This window comes from Monodelphis domestica, chromosome 5 (assembly GCF_027887165.1).
Source record: "Monodelphis domestica isolate mMonDom1 chromosome 5, mMonDom1.pri, whole genome shotgun sequence".
In the NCBI taxonomy this organism is placed as follows: domain Eukaryota; kingdom Metazoa; phylum Chordata; class Mammalia; order Didelphimorphia; family Didelphidae; genus Monodelphis; species Monodelphis domestica.
This window is the reverse complement of record NC_077231.1, coordinates 284,708,467-284,729,194: the sequence shown is the minus strand read 5'-3', so window position 1 is coordinate 284,729,194 and position 20,728 is coordinate 284,708,467. Positions and strand designations below refer to the sequence as shown.

The following is a 20,728-nucleotide window of genomic DNA, read 5'->3' as shown; positions in this document are numbered from 1 at the left end:
TACCAGAAATTCTCTATACCTTTAAAGTGATAGGTCTGGATTTCACTCTACCACCATCACCAAATGGGCCACACCTCTCCTTCTGAAGAAAATGGCCATTGTCCCTTTTCCCCTTTAGTTTAAAGCAGCCTAGATTTAGAGCTGGATGATACCTTAAGAGTCATCTCCTCTGACCTGCTAATTTTATATAGTTGGAAACTGAAACTCAGAAAGGGGAAATGACTCGTCTGAGGAAAAACTAATGAATCTAGAACCAAAACTTAAATCTAAGTCATAGGAGCTTACCTTCTAATGGAGAAAGACAACAAGCAAAGGGGAGTTGAAAAGGAGGTGAAGGACAGGAGCAATAGGTACCCACACAAGGGCATGATGATGAAGTCTATAGTGTCAGAAGCCAAACCAGGAAGGGAATTAAGTATGACCTTAAAATGGAGACCCTGAAATGATCTTAGTACTGAGACCAGGGTGCCAACGTGGGTGCAAGGGAAGTTCCAGGGTGAGAAGAGCCTGGGCACCAAGGGGAATAGGATGAGGAAGAAACTCTCAACTTCATAGCCTTCTCACTAAGTCATAAATTGATGTGCTCTTTACAAATCAACTTGAAACAGTAAAACAGGTAGATCAGCCATTCTTCAGCTTTCCTTAGCATTTGACTCTCATTCAGACATATAGGGTCATCAGATCAAAGAGTATCCCATCCAATGAGCTATATAGTATGTAGAGTTTTCTAGAAGAGTCAGGGAGTAATGGTTTGCTAGAAAAATTGGTTCTGGGAGGTTTGCTCCTCTTAGTGTCTGGCATGATCATTTCCATCCCACTTGGAGGATAAGTGTTTTCCACTGTGCTGATAATTAGCAAGAGCACTCTGTTTTCATATTCCCGAAGTTGGTCAGTATTTTCATTCTCACCTCCCACTTCATTCAGCCATTTGAGTGACACTATGTGTTCTGAACTTTATTAAAGACTCAAGATAGATATTAGTTAATATTTATGGAATCACACTAATACTATGCACCCTCTGGAGAGAATAGACATAAATGGTACCTGACATTTTATCAGTCTTCATCCTCTTTAAAATTCTGCATTAATTGATGCTTTTGACCATCCACCCCTTCTTTTTTGAGAATGCCCATTGGCTTCCATGACTGCTCTCTATTGGTTCTATGAGTTCTAATTTTCACTGTTCCCCACTGGTTCATCTTCCTCCTCTTGATCCCTAAATGTGAGTGTACCCAAGGCTCTTTCCTTCAATACAAATTATCATTTTTTTTCTTTCTGTGTATCCTCTTTCCTGTTCATCCATTCCCATGGCTTCACTTATTACTTCTATGCAGATAATTCCCAAGTTTGTATAAAATTCACTGACCTCTAAGGTCTACTCTTGTGTTTCTTATCATTTGCCTCAAACTCAAACTAAGCATATGAAAAAATCTTCCTTAAGTATAGGTCTGACTAGAGTCAATCCTTCAATCCCAGAATGCATTTCTTTTACCTCTGCCTGTCTGAAATGCTCTTCATCTTACAAATCCCAGCTCAGACACCACCTTTTTCCTGAAACCTAGTCCCAGCTAAAAGCACTCTATGCTTTCCCAGATTTCTTATTGTCCATTGTCTGGACTTCCTATTTGCCACTGTCCACTTGGTCTCACAGTTATTTGTGCTTGTCTCCTTTACTCTTTTCCTGCCTCCATTTCAGAATATAGGCTCCTTGAGGGCATGACCCTCACCTTTGTTTCCATAATGCTTAATACATCTTTTATATTTGTTGTTGTTCAGTCATTTCAGTCTTTGTGTCTGACTCTTCATGATCCTATTTGAGGTTTTCTTGGCAAATATTTGGCATTTCCTTCTCCAGTTCATCTTATAGTTGAGAGGCAAACAGGAGTAAGGGACTTGCCCAGGGACATACAGCTAAGAAGTAACTGAAGCTAGATTTGAATTCAAAGAGATGAGTCTGACTGACTGCAGACACTAGCTGTCTCCTCTTATTCAAAGAAGCCCTGTAATAAATGTTGGTCTCATTCAATTGAAGAGAATGGGTATAGTGGAGAGAACACTATATTTAGAGACAAAATCTCTGGGTTCAAATCCTTAATATCATTTCCAGGCTATGTTGGGTAAGTCACTTAATCTCTTTGATTTTAAGTTTTATAATATGTAAAATGGATAAAATAATATTTGTACTACCTACCTTATAGGGCTGTTGTCAAGCAACTGCTTTGTAAACAGTAAAACTAAACAATTAGTATTAAGAACTACTTCACAGTTTGCTATGAAGGAATCTAATAGTAAATGAAAGACATAAAGCAATGCATTATTGTTACTGTTTTTATTTTATTCCCATTGGATCATAAATCATTAAGTAAAAGTAAGCAAGAAACAAGCACTTATTAAGCAATCCCTATGAGCTAGGCACTGTGTTAAGTTCTGGTGATATAATTACAACAAAAGGAAAGAGGGTCCCACAGTGAGCTTATATTCTGACAGAAGAAGAGAACACAGAAAAGGCAGATGAAAAGGGAAGAGAGAGGGGTCATACTGCATGGAGGCATATGGATAACCTCAGGAGAGTGAGAAGGGCTTGGAGGGGAATGAAGGAAGGGTTAGCCATGCATGCCCTTCCCAAAATTGAAGCCCGAGGAGAAATTCACCAATTGGAGAAAGGAGTCATGGAGCAGGGAGATGTTGCATAGTGAGATGGTAGCCAAAGCATGGTGTTGAAGTTCAGAAAGCCAGAAGCAGAACCAGGAGGGAAATGGATAAACCCAAACATGAAACAAAAATATAAATACTTTAAGCCTAAAACTTTCAAACCTGTATGAAGATAAATGACTGAAATACCTTTATTTATATTCTGATGTAATTGGCTGAAATTTGGTTCACTTCTTTTATTCTTACACATTCTACTGTCCACAGTAATATGTGTATCACTAAGATATTCAAATAAATATTTATTATTAAATTTTTAAAAACCTTATTAGCCTGGTGGGCATCTGGGTGGCTCTGTGGATTGAGAGCCAGGCCCGGATATGGGAGATCCTGGGTTCAAATCTGGCCTCATACATTTCCTACCTATGACCCTGGGCAAGTCACTTGACTCTCATTACCTAATCCTTATCATTCTTCTGTCTTGGAACCAATACCCAGTATTGATTCTAAGGTGGAAGGTAAGGATTAAAAAAAACAAAAAAACAATACCTTATTAGTACTAAAGCAAAGAAGAGAGTCAGGCAATTACCCATATTATTTTTTTTATTGATGTAGACCTTCTGTTTATTCATTTCAATCATAGGATCATAGATTTATAGTTGGAAAAAGATCATAAATGATGCCATTGTGCTCAGTTCCCTTATATTAACAGATAAGGAAATGGATTCACAGCAATGTTAAATGACTTGCCCAAGGCCATATGGCTATTTATTGGTAGAGGCAGAACTCAAATTCAGATCATCTGACTCCAAATTGAAAGCTCTATATATTTATATATATTTATACCTTGCTACTTCCCCTTTCCCTCATTCATAAGGGTTTTGTGATCAAATACACAAAAAAAAAAGAAGAGAGAAAAGAAATGGTTATAATCTAGTTTATTTGGAATAGGTTTCCATTCTCCATTTTTTTACCACTAGATCTGTATAGTCAATGTGCAAGAGTAAGGAAGGAGCTGATTATTCCATTTTTATGAAATATCATTTGTCCCCTATCTAATTTCTGCCTAATTTATCCTATGCCCCTTTCCTCTTAGAGTCTATGATACAGGAGAAGTTGCTTTCTTAGGATCACAGATCTATAGCTATAAGGATCTTTAGTAGCATTCTTAAGTGACTTCGGGTGAGTTCAGCCATCTTCCCAAATAACATAAATACACACATAGTATTAGGAATATTTTGTTTGGAAGTTTGGAAAGTACCATAAAAGAACTCTCTTTTCTTCTGTTTCTAATCTTGGGAATTCAGACAAGTTCTTGGGAAACCCTTCCAAAGCTCTGAAGCCAGATTCTCACTTTCCCCTATTGGTAGAAAGTTCCCAAGAGAGATTCACAGTTTAAGAATTTGATTGATGGCTCTGTTCAAAATGAATTGTTTGTGATGCACCCATCCCCAGGATCCTCTTCTGGAGTGATGATTTTGAGGCTGTGTTTAAATGGTCCACTACAACTATGGTAGACGTTAGTGAAACTATTTCTAAACAGCTGGATTGGATTATGTTCCTTAAATGGAAAAGAATGATTCCATTCTCATGATAAATATTCTTCTCTCTATCTCCCAGAAAGAATCATGAATAAACTGGAGGACAAGCAGGACCAGATGATACCATGAAGAGAAGTTTACAGGTCCTCTATTGCCAACTGTTTAGTAAGTAGAATTTCTATTTCCTCTTGCCCATAATCTGGCAGTGCTATCATTGTCTGCTGAGCTCCAGCTGTGGATGTATCCTCTGGACAACATCTGAAGGAAAGCACAGGATTGGTCAGAGAGATGACTAGAGTGAATTATTCCTCTGTTAATTAATCTGTGCATTCAATAGTCCCTTTATTTTCTACCATCTTAATATGTATCATGGAAACCACTGTTCAGTGTTAACTAATTGTCATGTGAGTTATGAGTCATTTGGGTTGCTTCTGAGAATTAGATGTTTAAAGGGCAGATGTTTCTTTATTACTGGGTAGAATAAAAGGTCTTCCATTCCAGTAGAATTACATGCACTCCTTGATTGGGTAGGTGACAAGGTTGGGAATATGCCACTGAATTACTGTTACCTAAACACTGCTTGAGCTCCCAGTTGACTGGAGAAGTGGAGCATTTAGCAGACTGATGGCTAAGATGTTTTCTTAGTAATCTAGTCTTTCTACTCAATTCTTTCTCTGTGGTATTTTCCTGACCTTATTCCGTGCAATGGCTTTGGATTCTTGGCTTTCTCACCAAGATTATAATCTCTTGCCTAGTCCACAGTCACCCTTGGATCTATCACCTTTGTGGATCTAGGGATTACTATTTTATTGGACCTGCTCCCTCGTCTGATCATTCTTCTTTGACCCTGTTAATCGCCCCGATGGATAGAAACAAAAGTAATGGCAATGGATTTGTTATTCATGGATTCTTTCTTTCTTTCTTTTAAAATCCTTTTTGGTGGAATTGGCAAACTGATACCATTTCAGTTTCAGCTTTACCCCCTTTAAATGCTACTCGAGAGTATAGCTTGAGGGAAACATATCTTTACTGGTCCTGAGTTATTCTTGCTGAAGTCAATGGAAGCTTTGTCAACATTCCAGGACTGGTTTTCTGAGTCCTGTTAACAAGTATTAAATTTGCTTTACATTTTTAGAGAAAATAAAATTAAAAGAGATTGAAATGCAACTCACAAATTGGCCCTTTGAGCTGAGCAATTCAGGTTAGATTATAGCCTTCATATGAAGCATGGCATCTCTGAATGGCATTCTGACTGAATTTTTAATTAACTCATTTATGTCACTGAATTGTAATCCCTCTAACACAGATCATTGTAGTCCATTTGTATGGCAGTGGAAGGGAGCCAGTTATGTCTAAGTCTTTTCTACTCCATCTCTGTACACCCTTCTGGACTGTAGTAATATTTTGTCATGGAATCTAGATTTCACTGGTGAGAGAACTCCTCTACCAATATAGATCAATATGTAAATCACCTGGCAACTATTACATACCTACTTTGGAAAAAGAATTGCTATGGGTTCTGAGAATATAATGACAAAAAAAAAAAGAAATAGCCCGTGGCTGCAAAGAATTTACAGCCTACTAATGGAGAGATAACAGATACAAATATAGAAGATAATTTTGGAAAGAAGACACTCAGCTAGGGACTCAGGAAAAGCTTCATGTAAAAGGTGGGACTTGAAATGAACTTTGATGCAAATGGGGACTCTGGGGATCAACAACTGTTCATAATTTAGAGGCTTAGATTGGGAAGGGCACTGAACAATTAAATGACTTCCTGTGTCCCCCAACCATTATGTGTCAGAGGTGGGACTTGAACTCAGGACTAATTTTGAGACTAGTTCTATTTCAAATATTTCATGCTGTCTCTCCTGTAGTGAATTTCTAATACTTGTATAATGGAGGAAAGACTTTAGCCTATGGGAAAAAATCTCCATTAGCCCTAATGTAGTCTCCTTCATTGACTAGGTACCTAAAAGTGTAAGTATTGATGGGACTAATAACTCCTATTTATAGAATTTTAAGGTTCACAAAGTACTTTCCTCAACCCAACCATGTGAATGAAATACAAGTATTATTCTCCCCATTTTATAGATGAGAATGGCAGTTTAGAGACATGAAATTATTTGTCCACTGGAAAGGGTAGAGCCTGAAATTCCTATGAGAAATGGAGACTAGACAATATAGTGTAGAGGTAGGTGTCAGACTCGTGGCCACCAGTGTTTGCCTGCAAAGGAATTATATGTTATATGATTATTATGTTACATATTATATTATGTAATATATTTTTGATAATAAAAATAAATGTCAACTCAAAAATGTAATTAGGAAATGCTTAATAAAATAATGATACCATAGAACATAATCTGTGATTTCTAGGTCAGTATGCAGTCAGCAAGGGTTCCTTTCTATTTGAGTTGGACACTGTGGGTGTAGAAGAAAGCATTACATGAGTATCAACCTGGAGAAATCACTTCTAATGTTGCCCTTGCTATTTCATAGTGTGGGATGCCAGGGAGTGCCTTAGCCCAGCCCATGAAGTATGCTGGTCTGCATGGTCCATAACATCACTGTTCTCACTGGAAGAAATCTCAGGGTCCATTTAGACCAAATCCCACATTTTTAAAAAATTGAATAAACAAAAATGGATTTTCTCTCCCTCCTTCTGCTCCTCCCCATTAGAAAAAGAAAAACAAAATCCTTGTATCAAATATACATAGTCAAGCAAAGCAAATTACCATATTGATGGTGTCCCAAAAAGTGTATGCCTCTTTCTGCATCTTGAGGCTATCACCTGTATGAGGAGATGCAACCCCATCATTTTATAGACCAAGAAAGTGAAGCTTAGGGAGATAAGTGGCAAGTCCAAGGTCATTTAAATACTTAGAATCCAAAGTAAGGTTTGAATTCCAAGTCCCCTCATTCAGAGCCATTGGTCTTTCCTCAACAGCAAATGGAGCACCACAGTGCTTTAGGCATCTATTAGCTCTAGGACAGTAATGATGAACCTTTAAGAGATGGAGTGCTGGGCCTCACCCCCAGACCGAGTGCCATGTCCCTTTCCCCCCACCAAGTGCCAGCATGCCCTCCTCCCCTCTCCCTTACCCCATACAGCAGAGGGAGAAAGCGCTCCCATTGGGCTGCTGGGTAGAGGGGTGGGTGAAGTGAGTAATGTACTTCACAAGTGTAAAGAGGGGAAGCCGAGCACTCCACTCATCTCTAGCTCTGCTTCCTGTGAGCCACCCACCTTTCCTCCTCTGCCCTCCCATTGGGCTACTAAGGCAGAGGGTGGATGATGTGAGAAAATGTCATAAGGCATTGTGGAGAGAGGAAGGGAGCAGCTATGCCCAAGTCCCTCTGCCTTTCTAGTAACAAACTCGAGGGTGGGGAGAGGTCAGCCAAGTGCCCACAGAGAGCACTCTGCATGCCATCTTTGGCATTCGTGCCATAGGTTTGCCATCACTGCTCTGGGATTAAGACACTAGTTTAGAGTGACTTCTTATACCACTCCAAGAATCATCATGCCAAGCAGTGTAGAATCAGTTTGTTGTTTCATCTGTTGTTTTTTTTTTTTTGCCATCCGTATGCTGTCCTCTATCACAGAACCCCTCATTTATAAAGTTGGCTGATCAAAACAGAGAACATGTGAGAGATGAAGGGAGATCTCCATGGAGACTGTCACAGGAGTTGTTGGATTGAACTGAATTTGAGCTCTTTCATTCCCATGAAAAGTTTGCTCTGGTAGTTCAGAATGATCCAAAGGATACCTTGTCCTTCTACTGAGAAGACAGGGGTATTCATTGAACCAGCTGTGATTAGGCATTAGCCTGATTCTCAGCTTATTAGACTGTCAAGTCTGTGTTTTGATATCCATCTTCATCTTTCTATTGGTTGTCTATACCACCATCCTACCCATGCCTCATCCTGTGTCCCCTATAATCTTGCAATAATCTCTGCTGTGTATATATATACACATATATATATATATTAGCTATTAATATTAACCAATCTCCTTCTAACCTCTCCCAGTAATCTATCAACTGGGATACTGTCAAAATAATCTTCTGAAATCACAACTGTGATTATCATCCCCAGTTTGCATTTTTGAACATTTTTGCTCAATGAATAAAGTCTACATTCCTTTTTTTTTCAAGGCCCTTTGTGTTATACTACTCATCTTAGTGCCCTTATTTTCTAGCCTGGTTACTCATGTTTGTGATATGTTATGGAAAATGAAATTTCTTAGGAAAATTCAAGAATCCTTAGAGTTGGAAGGGACCTTTGATATAATCTGATTCAAGTTCCAGCCAAAGCATGAATTCCCTCTAACCTTATCACTGACAAGTGGTCATTCAGTCTCTGTAGGAAGAACTAAATAATGAAAAAAAGGGTGGATGAGGGGTGCTGAATTATCACCTCGCTTATGGCATGGAAAGAAGGATCTTATGGAAAAGACATGTTATATGTACACATTTTCTGAGCCGTAATTTTGTTCCAGTACTATTTATGAAACCCAAGTCATCTCTATCAGTCACCAGTGATAATGTCAGGAGAAAAAGCTATTTATTTTCATGCAAAACTCCTCTCCTGGTAACAGTGTTTCTTCCTCATCCTGACTGCTGCATCAGTCATAGATAGCCTCCAGCATGTTGCAAAGCCCAAATGCATTCCTTGCAAAATCTGCCATAAAATGCATCAAGAATGAATGTTTGCCATCTGAATATTTGTAGTCTTTTCATTGGGGAAAAATCCAACAAAAACCGTCTTGAGAAATTGAGAATTCCTTGTGTCAGCATCCAACCAAAATGATCTTGTTTAAGTATATTTGTCATTAAAGGAGGCTCCTTAAGATGTGCCTTTATCTTTCAAAATAAATTATTAAACATGAGTCTTAGAATCCAGACCACCTCAGAGAGGGGTGGAGGGTAGGGAGGGAGAAGATTTGAATTCTAAAATGAAAAAAAAAAAACAAAAAACAAAAACAAATTGTCAAAAATTGTTTACACATATAACTGAAAAATTTTTAATATAAAAAATAATGGCTTGGAGCATTTTCAGATATTTATATATAGTTTTGATTTCTTCATCCAAAAAATATCTGAATATTTTTGACCATTAATTTTTTTAATTTCAAATTTATTTATTTAGTTAATTAATTTAGAATATTGTTACATGATTCATATTCTTTCCCTTCTGTCTTCCTTCCCCCCTCCCGTAGCCAACAAGCAATTTAACTGAGTTTTACATGTATCATTGAACAAGATCTATTTCCATATTATTAATATTTGCAATAGAGTGATCATTTAGTCTATATCCCTGATCATATCCCCATTGAACTATGTGATCAAGGAAATGTTTTTCTTCTGTGTTTCTACTCCCACAGTTCCTTCTCTGGATGTGGATAGCGTTCTTGCTCCTAGGTCCCTCAGGATTGTCCTGGATCATTGAATTGCTGATAGTAGAGAAGTCTATTATGTTTGATTATGCCATAAAGTATCAGTCTCTGTGTACAATGTTCTCCTGGTTCTACTCCTTTCACTCTGCATCACTTCCTGGAGGTTGTTCCAATTCACATGGAATTCCTCTATTTCATTATTCCTTTCAGCATAATAGTATTCCATCACCAACAGACACCACAATTTGTTCAGCCATTCCGCAATAAATGGACACCTGCTCATTTTCCAATTTTTTGCCACTACAAAGAGTGTGGCTATAAATATTTTTGTACAAGTATTTTTCTTCATTATCTCTTTGGGGTACAGACCCAGCAGTGGTATGGCTGGATCAAAGGGCAGGCAGGCATTTAAGCCCTTTGGGCATAATTCCAAATTGCCTTCCAGAAAATGGTTGGATCAATTCACAACTTCACCAGCAATGCATTAGTGTCCCAATTTTGCCACGCCCTCTCCAACATTTATTATTTTCCTTTGCTGTCATATTAGCCAATCAGTTAGGTGTGAGGTGGTACCTCAGAGATGTTTTGATTTGTATTTCTCTAATTATAAGAGATTTAGAATACTTTTTCATGTTCTTATTAATACTTTTGATTTCTTTATCTGAAAAGTGCCTATTCATGACTCTTGCCCATTTATCAGTTGGGGAATGGCTTGATTTTTTTGTACAATTGATTTAGTTCCCTATATATTTGAGAAATTAAACCTTTGCCAGAGGTTTTTGTTATAGATATTTTCCTAATTTGTTGCTTCCCTTCTAATTTTGGTTGCATTTGCTTTGTTTGTTCAAAATCTTTTTAATTTAATGTAATCAAAATTATTCATTTTACATTTTGTAATATTATCTATTTCTTGTTTGGTCTTAAATTCTTTCCTTTCCCATAGATTTGACAGGTATATTATTCTATGTTCACCTAATTTACTTATAGTTTACTTCTTTATATTTAAGTCCCATTCTGCATTTATCTTGATATAGGGTGTGAGATATTGATCTAGACCTAATCTCTCCCATACTGTTTTCCCATTTTCCCAGCAGTTTTTGTCAAACAGTGGGTTCTTGTCCCAAAGGCTGGGATATTTAGGTTTGTTGTGCACTATATTGCTGAAGTCATTTACCCAAAGTCTATTACACTGATCCTCCCTTCTGTCTCTTAACCAGTACCATGTTGTTTTGATGACCACTGTTTTATAGTACAGTATAAGATCTGGTACTGCTGGACCCCATCCTCATTTTTGACCATTTAGAAATAAGTAAGACATGACACCTTCCCTAATGAGGGGAGAAAGGGAGTTACCTGGGAATTTTAATGTAACAAATAAATGAATAAATCATTTTTAAAGAATATTAGGATAATAGATTTAGAGTTAGAAGGAATTTTTTTCCAAACCCTTACCTTCCACATTAGAATCAATAATAGGTATTGGTTGTAAGACAGAAGACAGTAATGGGGGTTATGACTTGCTCAGGGTCACACAACTAGGAAGTGTCTGAGACCAGATTTGAACCTAGGACCTCCAATCTCTAGATCTGGCTCTCAACCCACTGAGCTACTGTAAAGATAATTTTAGTGTTGTGACTTAAAAATCTAAATTTAATTTGGTCACCAGGGAAAATCCCAAATAATAAAATACCCAAGTCAGCTGGAAATTTTATGGTGATTTAATTGATATAGTGGAGGAGATTAAGCAGAAGGAAGAAGGAAAGGGCTAGTGCTGGACAGGATGGACAGGAAGATTAGGAGATCTAGAAAGTAAGGTTTTGAGTGTGGAGGAGGAAGGAATTAGCCTGACCTCCAAAATATCTCAGCCAAGATGCCCGAACCTGAATCAGCTCAATGACAAACTCACCGCCAAACCCAGACAAATAGCTGCCACCACTCCAAGATGTTGGAATGCCTAGCATGCTGACAGCCAGAATTGCCTCTCTAGGGAAAGAGGGCTAAGAGAGCCAGTGATGTGCCTTATATAGATGATTTTACATCACTTTCCTGCATCTCATCTGTACCACTCATAGCTTAGCTTGACTTAGGATAGCCCAGGGGTCTGTCGACTTTTTCTGCACAAGTCTGTTGAAGGTCCTTTTTCTCAGATACTTAATCCTTGAGTTTGGTGCAGACCTTCCTAATCTTGTTAAACTAAGGAGGGTGGAGAAATGTAGAGTTCACAAGACCTGATTCTGTTAGTCCAAGTATCTCTATTGTTATTGATCAGGCAATGGCTAAGTCAGATCTTCTAAAGTAAGGTCTGATTAGGGTGAAGTAGTTTTAAAATTCACACTACCCATCTGTCCCCTAGAAGGATCTTTAAAAAAATTTCTTTATGAAAAAATTATTTATGTATACTGTAGCAAATTAATTCCTAGGCATCTCACTCCCAGTGTCCCTTTCTTGTACTACAGAAGATATCAACTAACTAAAAAAGTATATAAATAATGTCTTTCATGTTTCAATTTATCAATTCTTTCTCTGGAAGTGAACATTCATAAGTTATTCTTCAAAGATTAATTTTGTAGCTATATATAATGTTCTCTTGGTTCTCCTCATTATACTCTTCTTTCTATCATGTAGATCTTTTCAAATATTAGCCTGCTCATTATTTCTTATAGTACAGTAGTGTTCCATCACAGTCATATACAACTTTTTCAACTATTTCCCAAATGATAGACATCCCTTCAATTTCCAGTTCTTTGCCACCACAAAGAAAGCTGTTACAAATATTTTGGAACATCTAGGTTCTTTTCCTTTATCTCTGATCTCCTTGAGAAACAGAACCAATAGTTATTTCTGGGTCTAAGGGTTTAAGCAATTTTATTCCAGTCTTCTTATTTTATTGATGTAGAAACTGAGGTCCAGAGAGTCTAAATGACTTGTTCAAGATCACCCAGGGGAGTAAATGTCAGAAATGGGGTTTAAATTGAAGTCCTCTGTCTCCAAATACAAATCTCAGAACCATTTAAAAGAGAAAAGTACCAGGAGCTACTTTTCTGGATGGGTAAGTGTTTTGGAATTTCTTATTAATGTGGCATCTCTGAGCTGCAAATGAGAAAGAACATGTCCACAATGTTTTATTATTTGTTCTAAACATATATTTATGGATGTAACCAGTGATATTTGCATAAAGAGATGTGCAAACGACTTTTTCATGAGGTTCTGAGAACATGTCCTCCTCCTGTAAGTTATCATTTATACCCTACATCCTATGCTGAGATCCATGCACTGAATGCAAGGCAATATTTGTCCCGTAATTTATATTTCATGTTGGATTGAGAGCCCAGAATAAAATGAAATAAGAAGGAAGGTGAAAGAAGAAGAAAAATCTGCAGGGGGCCATCTGGTTCAGTGGATTGAGAGTCAGGCCAAGAGACGGGAGGTCCTGGGTTCAAATCTGAACTCAGCCACTTCCTAGCTGTGTGATCCTGGGCAAGTCACTTAACCCCCATTGCCTAGCCCTTACCACTCTTCTGCCTTGGAGCTAATACATAGAATTGACTCCAAGATGGAAGGTAAGGGTTTAAAAATTAAAATTTTTTTTAATTTAAAAAAAGAAAAATCTGCAGGCCCCAGGCTGTATGGGGTATACTTGGTAGGTTTTTTCTCTTGAAAATGGATAGTGAGCAAATCCTCAAGCCACAGGTTCTGCCATAATCACTATTTCTTGCCATTCAAGGGGATCAAATGAGTCAATATGTATGATGCTTTGCAAGCCTCCAAGTGCTGTACAAATGCTTATCTTACCCATCATCATCATCATCATTATTATTATTTCCTCTGTGTTAGTCATCTAGCAAGTGTTTTAAGTGCTTAAAATACATGCCAGACATTATGCCAAGCACCGGTGATGCAAAGAACTCTGGTCCCTGATCTCAGGGTGCCCACATTCTAATGGGAAAGACAGCATTCCAATGGTTGTGCACACACGAGACAGATTAATCTCAGAGGGAAGGCATTAAATTGGGAATAGGGGTAGGAAGGAGACTTGGAAAGACCTCTTGCAATAGGCTTAGGAAACCAGTAGGCAGAGATGTGATGGGAGAATGAACATTCAAGGCAGAAGGATAGCCATTACACACACATTGCTCAGTCAGATAGAGTTGCCTCCCTGCAAGGCTGATGGGACTAGAACATCACTCATCAATGACGTATAACAAGCTTTGCAAGGCATTGTGCTATGTGTTGAGGGGGGTTAATTAAATGAGAAAAAAGATAATTAAGACAAAGGTTCCTATCTTCAAAGATGCATTATCATCGGGGATAGACATTAAGGTAAGATCATTTATAATGTCCATCAAAACCTGCCTGGTACTGTCATCTGCCTTTGCTTCTTCCACCTGAGCATTAATTCATCCCTACCTGATAAATGTTTTTTAAAGGCAAAGATTCTTAATCCTTTTTGTGTCATGGTCCCCTTTAGCTGGTTGATAAAGCCTCTATACCCCATCGAGAACAATGTTTCAAAATGCATAAAATAATAATAATATTTATATAGTATCCACTTTGTGGCAGGCACTCTACTAAGCACTTTACAATTCATATCTCTTTCGATTCTCATAACAACCTTGGGAGGTAGATGCTATTATTACCTCCCATTTTATAGTTGAGGAAACCAAGGCAGACAGGGGTTAAGTGACTTGCCCAGTGTCACACAGTTAGTAAGTCTATGAGTTCTTTTAATCCACCTCATTGACAATTACATTGAAATACAGTTATCAAAATATTAAAACAAGGGCACCTGGGTGGTACAGTGGATAGAACACTAGGCTTAGAGATGAGAGATTCTGGGTTCAAATCTATCCTTAGACATTTTCTAGCTCTATGAAAGCAACCCTGGGTAAGTCATTTAACCCTATTTGCCTAGCCCTTGCCCTTTTGTCTTAGAGTTGATACTAAGACAGAAAGTAAGGGTTTATATATATATATATATAAGCCTTACTTGAGAGGAGAGACTTTTTTTTTCTTTTTATCCCCAGTGTTGGCACAGTTCCTGGTACTTAGTGATGCTTACCCATTGTTTGTTGGTCCACTGAATTACTGGAACCTCTTTATAAACAATACTCATTTTGTCATTACACTGAAGTTTATATATTTATATGTATATATATATAAAATTGAAATTTTACTGGCATAGAGAATTCTTGTTGAGAAGACTCCCTTTTTAAAAGCAGATACTCAGATTTTCTGTATCCAAGAGGTTAAATGACTTGTCCAGAGTCACACAGCTAATAAGTATTTAGAGGAAGGACTTGAAGCCAGGTCTCTCCTGGTCCCAAGGAAAGTATTGTTACCATTATATACTTGCTTCATCTTAAATCTAGAATCTGAGTCTGTTTAACTTCAAGGTCATTTTTGTTAATGATTCCTTGAACCCATTTCCCAGGTCTTCTGGAATCTCTGTGCATAGGATCTAACTCTGTTGACTGATTTTTCTCATCTAGGCTCCTTTGAGATGTACCCCTATTGAGTGATCTCTTTCTGTCTGGACCCTGTTTCTTTTGTCCTCTTTCTCTGTGCCTGGCTTCTGTCCCCGTTGACCATCTCTCTGTATCTTCACTATTCCCTTGTTGACTTATCTCTCTATGGTATGGCTCTGATCCCCTTTGCCTGATCTTTCTGTGTCTGGATTCTAGAACCCAATTTATTGACATTCGGTGTTTTTAATCCCTTATTATCTAAGCTCTTTAAGTGGGATTTACTTAATATCCTGGATATTGGTTTCCCTCCTTGGATTCCACCTCGCCTCTCAACACTAGAAATCTTACACCCTAAACCCTACTTTCCCACTTGGACCTAAATTTTTATGTCCTTTCTTTTACTAACTGATTTCCTGGCCATGACCCAGTGTTATCTAGACACTAAAATTCATTCACCCCTTCTGATCTGTCTGGACCCTTAATCCAAGGCTCATTCAGTAAGTCTATTGCTGCTTACATCTCAGGTGACCCAAATGTTTTACAAATTTGAAGAAAGGGGCTTTCTAAAGAATGCTGTTTTCTGTTTCAATCATTATTTGCCAAAAGCTTATATTTTTTAATTAAAAAATACTTTTATCACAACACAGATATGTAAGTTGAGACTAAAAGCCTTAATTGTCAATCCACTTGTATTTAAGCATATCCCAGTTTGTTTGATCTTTTAATTCTCTATTCGTAGCTGAACATAAATCTATTTGGAGCCATTACTTAAACATAAAATATACAAACTGCGCCTTCTTCTCAAAAGAAATCATTTCCTATCACACCTCCCTTCTTCCCTCTATTTTCCCTTTATACTATAGCAATTCTTTTAGCATAGTGACCCATGATATCTTATATCATCATATCTATTTCATGCCAAGGACACTGGGACCTTTCTTTCTTCTTGCCTCATTTTTTTTTGTATTTACCATTATAATACCTAACAATAGATACTATGATTTGTTGTCTCATCTCACCAACAAGATCTTATCTCTCATCCCCCCAAACCACTCTGTAACTGTTTTTAAAAACAAAACAAAAAGTGTTCTTTTGTGTTCAGATACATTCAAATTGTTCAGAAGGGGGAAAAAAGATTTGGCTCCTTTAAGAAAAAGTTTGGCCTGAGTAAAGGCAAAATGTAGCAGGACATAAATGAGTAGTGATAGGAAAAGAGTTAACTAAAGAAAGTAACCATGAAAAGATCATTTTTCTTTCTTTCCTTTCTTCTTTTCTCTCTCCTTTCTCTCTTTCTCTCTCCTCCTTTCTTCCTCTCTCTCCTTCCTTCCTTCCCTCCTTCATTCTTTCTTTCCTTACTCCCTCCCTCCATATCTCTCTCTCTCTCTCTCTCTCTCTCTCTCTCTCTCTCTCTCTCTCTCTCTCTCTCTCTCTCTCTCTCTCTCTCCCTCTCTCCCTCTCTCCCTCCCTCCCTCCCTCCCTCCCTCCCCCTCTCTCTCTCCTGGAAAACCATCATGGGGGCTTAAAGCTTTTATCTTTCATATATTTGATAATTTCTTAGCTGAAACCCTACCCCCTAGAATCTCCACAGGAAATGCTATAGTAGTAGTATTGGTGGTGGTGGTGCTAATTGTAGTAGTAGTAGTAGTAGTAGTAGTAGTAGTAGTAGTAGTAGTAGTAGTAGTAGTAGTAGTAGTAGTAGTAGTAGTAGTAGTAGTAGTAGTAGTAGTAGTAGTAAGTAGTAGTAGTAGTAACAGCAGCAGCAACAACAATAATGAACACTTACATAGTACTTACAAGTACTAAGGTTTGCAAAGAACTGCCCATACATTGCTTAATTTGATCACAATAACTACCCTATGAAGTAGGTATTATTATTATTATCCCTGTTTTACATGTGGGGAAACTGAGTTTGGAAGAGGTTAAGCAACTTAGTCACACTCATACATTTGTGACTGAGACAGAATTTAAACTTTAGTCTTCTTGACTTCATGCCTAGAACTTTATCCACCTTGCCACCACTATAGTATAGGCTGTGAAGATTTTAAAGTCTAAAAAGAGTGGGGACAAATTCCACTTACAACTAGAAAGTAAACCCAGAACTCAGCAGTGATTGGTAACATTCTAAGGAATGCCTGTTTAGTCATTTCAGTTGTATACCACTCTTCATGACCCCATTTGTGCTTTTCTTTGCAAAGATACTTGAGTAGTAGCTCATTTTACAGATGAGCAAACAGAGGCAAATAATATTAAGTGACTTGCCCAGGGTCTTATGGCTAATAAGTATACAAGGCCAGATTTGAATTCCATGCTTCCCTGACTCTGGTCCTTGCACTCTATCCACTATACTACCCAACTGCTCTAATGAATATCTAGGTGCTCATATATCTTTAAATCTTGCTTCATTGTTTAATCTTGTGTCCCCCATTAGATGCATGCCATCTGCTTCCTTCTTCAAGTGAGAATTGTAGAAGCTGGGAAAAGAACTCCTTAAGCAGGGGCAGACATGTCTGGAAGACAAAGTTGAGAAAATGTGCTCAGTCCAATCCCTCTATGGGCATGAAGCCCAGAGATTTACCTCCAAACCTTGTATTTTCATGCTCTCTAAGAGAGGAAGAAGGGAGAGAGGGAGATGTAGAGAAAAAAGAGGAAGGAGTGGTAGAGGAGTAGGATAATAATAACTCACATTCATAAAATACTGAAGATTTGAATAGTGCTTACGTATATTATCTCCTTAGATCCTTAAACAACCCTGGGAGGTGGATGCTACTAGGGTTACTAGTCCTAGGCAAAAACATTCTAGGTAGATAAAATTTGCCTTTGCTGTGCTTCTCCCTCTATATCTCTGGACCCCATTCTTAGGGCTGTATACCAATGGAAGACTCCATTCAGGTGCTCCAATCAAGTCTACCTTCTCTTATGTTCCCAAATTACCTTTGCCAATCCTACCTCCATCAAAACTCTGTTTATCTCAGTTTGGCTAATCTTAACTACATATTAAGAGATTATAACAGTCTGATTAAGCTAACAATAACTGATATTTATAGAGTCCTTTAAGACTCACAGATGCTTTCCCCGTATATTGCTTTTTTGAGCTTCCCAACAACCCTAGGCACTAGATACTAGAGCTGTTTTTTGCTTATGAATAAATGAGACCTGGAGACCACACAGCTTGTAAGTAGTAGATGCAGATGGAAACCAAGTTGTTTTCTACTCTAAGTCCATGTATTTTTTCACTGTACCAAACTCCTTCTCTATTAATTCAAATTATGAAATTATGATGTGAGTAACCTATACCTGCCCTCCCAAATTCTCCAAGGGGTTATTTGACCCTTTGGGGGTAGTTTGGAATTCTTCAGGGTAAGGAACTTCCAGTGAGAAAATTCCAAAGACCCTGTGAGGTAGGTGCTAGTATTATAATTACCACTTTACAGATGAAAAAACAGAGGCTGATAGAGATTGTTTGTTGTCATAGTTGGGATTCCAATTTAAGTCTTCTAACTCAAAGATCAGTGTTCTTTCTGGTACAATAACCTGATATCTTTTCGTATTCCTGCTTCTCTATGTTATCTATTATGAACAGAGCCACTTTAGGGGACTATTCCCTGATGGCAGTAACTAGAGTATACTCTGCCTATAAACTATTGATCAGTTTGCTTAGGGAATGGTATTTCTAAACCTACTAAGTGTTGGCAAATATTAGACTCAATATTTCCTCTTGTCTCTGTCTCTGTCTCTCTCTGTTCTCTCTCTCTCTCTCTCTCTCTCTCTCTCTCTCTCTCTCTCTCTCTCTCTCTTTCAGTTTCTCTGTGTCTCTCTGTCTCTCTCTTTTCTCTCTCTTTCAGTTTCTCTCTCTCTCTCTCTCTCTCTCTCTCTCTCTCTCTCTCTCTCTCTCTCTCTCTCTCTCTCTCTCTCTCTCTCTTTCCCTCCTTCTCCTCCTCCTCCTCCTCCTCCTCTCTCCACTCTCTCCTCTCTCATTATCTCTCTGTTTTTCTGCCTGTCTGTCTGTCTCTCTGTCTGTTTCTGTCTCTGTCTGTATCTCTGTGTATCTCTGTGTGTCTCTCATTCTTTTTCTCCCTCCCTCCCTCCCTCCATTTCCCCCTCTCTGTCTCTCTTTCTCTTTTTCTGTCTATCTGTCTGTCTGTCTTTCTCTCTCTCTCTGTCTCTGTCTGTGACTCTGTGTCTCTCTGTCTCTCTCTGCCTTTCATTCTCTCTATCCTTCTTCCCCTCCCTCCCTCTCTCCATTCCCCCCTCTCTTATATACATCCACACCCACACTGAAATAAAGCAATTTCAGGTTATGGATGATTATGAGCTCCCTGTTTACTATTTCTCATTAATTCAGAAGTATCATAAAATCTGGCCCCAGAAAACAGAACTATGACTAGCAGTTAGAATGTTTAGGCCCTTATCAACTCTCCCCAGGGCTACTACAATAGCATCTAATTTTGGTCTTTCTGCCTCAAGTATTTCCTCCTCTAATTCACCCTTTAGTTAACTACCCAAAGTGATTTTCCTAAAAGACAGGTCGAACCATGTGCCACCCCTTCTCCTTTACTTACTAATCTCTAATGGTTCTCTATTACCTCTAGGATTAAATATTTGGCATTTAAAGATCTTTGTAATCTTTTAATATTTCCAGTCTCCTTGAACATTGTCCTAAACCACACAGTCTGTGGTCCAGCCACACTGGCCTACTAGCTGTTCCTTCAACAAGATGTTCCATCTTTTCTCCCTTTATATTACCTGCCCCTCACCCCAGGCCTGGAATGCCCTACCTCCTCATCTCCACCTCTTAAAATTCCCAACTTCCCTCAAGATTTAGATCAAATCCCATCTCCTTTGGGGGAGGAGAGAAACTTTCCTATTCTTCACAATGATAAATGCCTTCCCACTCAAATTGCCTTCCATAAACATTCATAATTTCTGTATACCTTTATGTCTGTTGTTTTTGCCATTGGAATGTTAGCTCCTTGAGGGCAAGAACTATGTTCAGCCTAGTAAAGTTTGCAAAATAAAATGGCAGACATGGAAAACTCTTCATTCCATTTGGTCTTTCTTATTTGGTACTTAGTTGTACTAAAGGAGTTGCTGTTATCATAAAATGATAGATTTAGAACTTCAGGTGACCTTCGAAGTCATCTAGGCAGCCCCCCTCATTTTATAAATGGGGAAAACAAGACCTAGAAAGGTAAAATAACTTGCCTAAAGCAGTAGATGGATTTGAAGTCAGGTCCTTTGACTCAAAATTCCTCTCTCATCTCCTTGTCCCTTAACAGGGTTAATTTGTGAAACAAGAATTCATAACTGGCACCTTTTTTCCTCATTATGCAAACATTTGCATATATTATGCATAGTTATGAGGCCACTGCAGTCCTGAAGTGAAAGTCCTTCACTGAGACTCTTGTAAAATCGCCTTTGTGGTGATGGCTAGTTCATGGAAGACGTAGGACAATCCAACTTTTCAAATTTCTAATTCTGATGAAATATCTTTAAAATTTTCCACTGTAGTTGAAGATTTACATAAGTAAACAGCTCCCCTGTGTGTACTTGCATTTCCATGTGAAATTAAACCTTGCTAACACTCTCTAATTGTGAAGGTTGGTTTGGTTCAGTGAGAAGTTAAAGTGGGGAAGCATTTTAGGGAAAGGCGGTTTTATTACATTCAAGTACATGCAATA

At 38.1% G+C, this 20,728-nt stretch overlaps 1 protein-coding gene across 4 annotated transcripts in view; it reads left to right on the top strand.

Moving 5' to 3' along the window:
* The window catches only part of TMEM108 (transmembrane protein 108), a 414,040-nt gene that overhangs the window by 205,153 nt on the left and 188,159 nt on the right, over positions 1-20,728 (top strand). For 3 of the 4 annotated variants that reach the window (XM_056800233.1, XM_056800231.1, XM_056800232.1), the window contains one exon: positions 4,270-4,355. In XM_056800233.1, the coding sequence (XP_056656211.1) occupies positions 4,316-4,355 (40 nt within the window). In that variant the 5' untranslated portion in view covers positions 4,270-4,315. The remainder of the gene's footprint in view (positions 1-4,269; positions 4,356-20,728) is intronic. The other variant, XM_056800234.1, reaches the window with a different exon arrangement.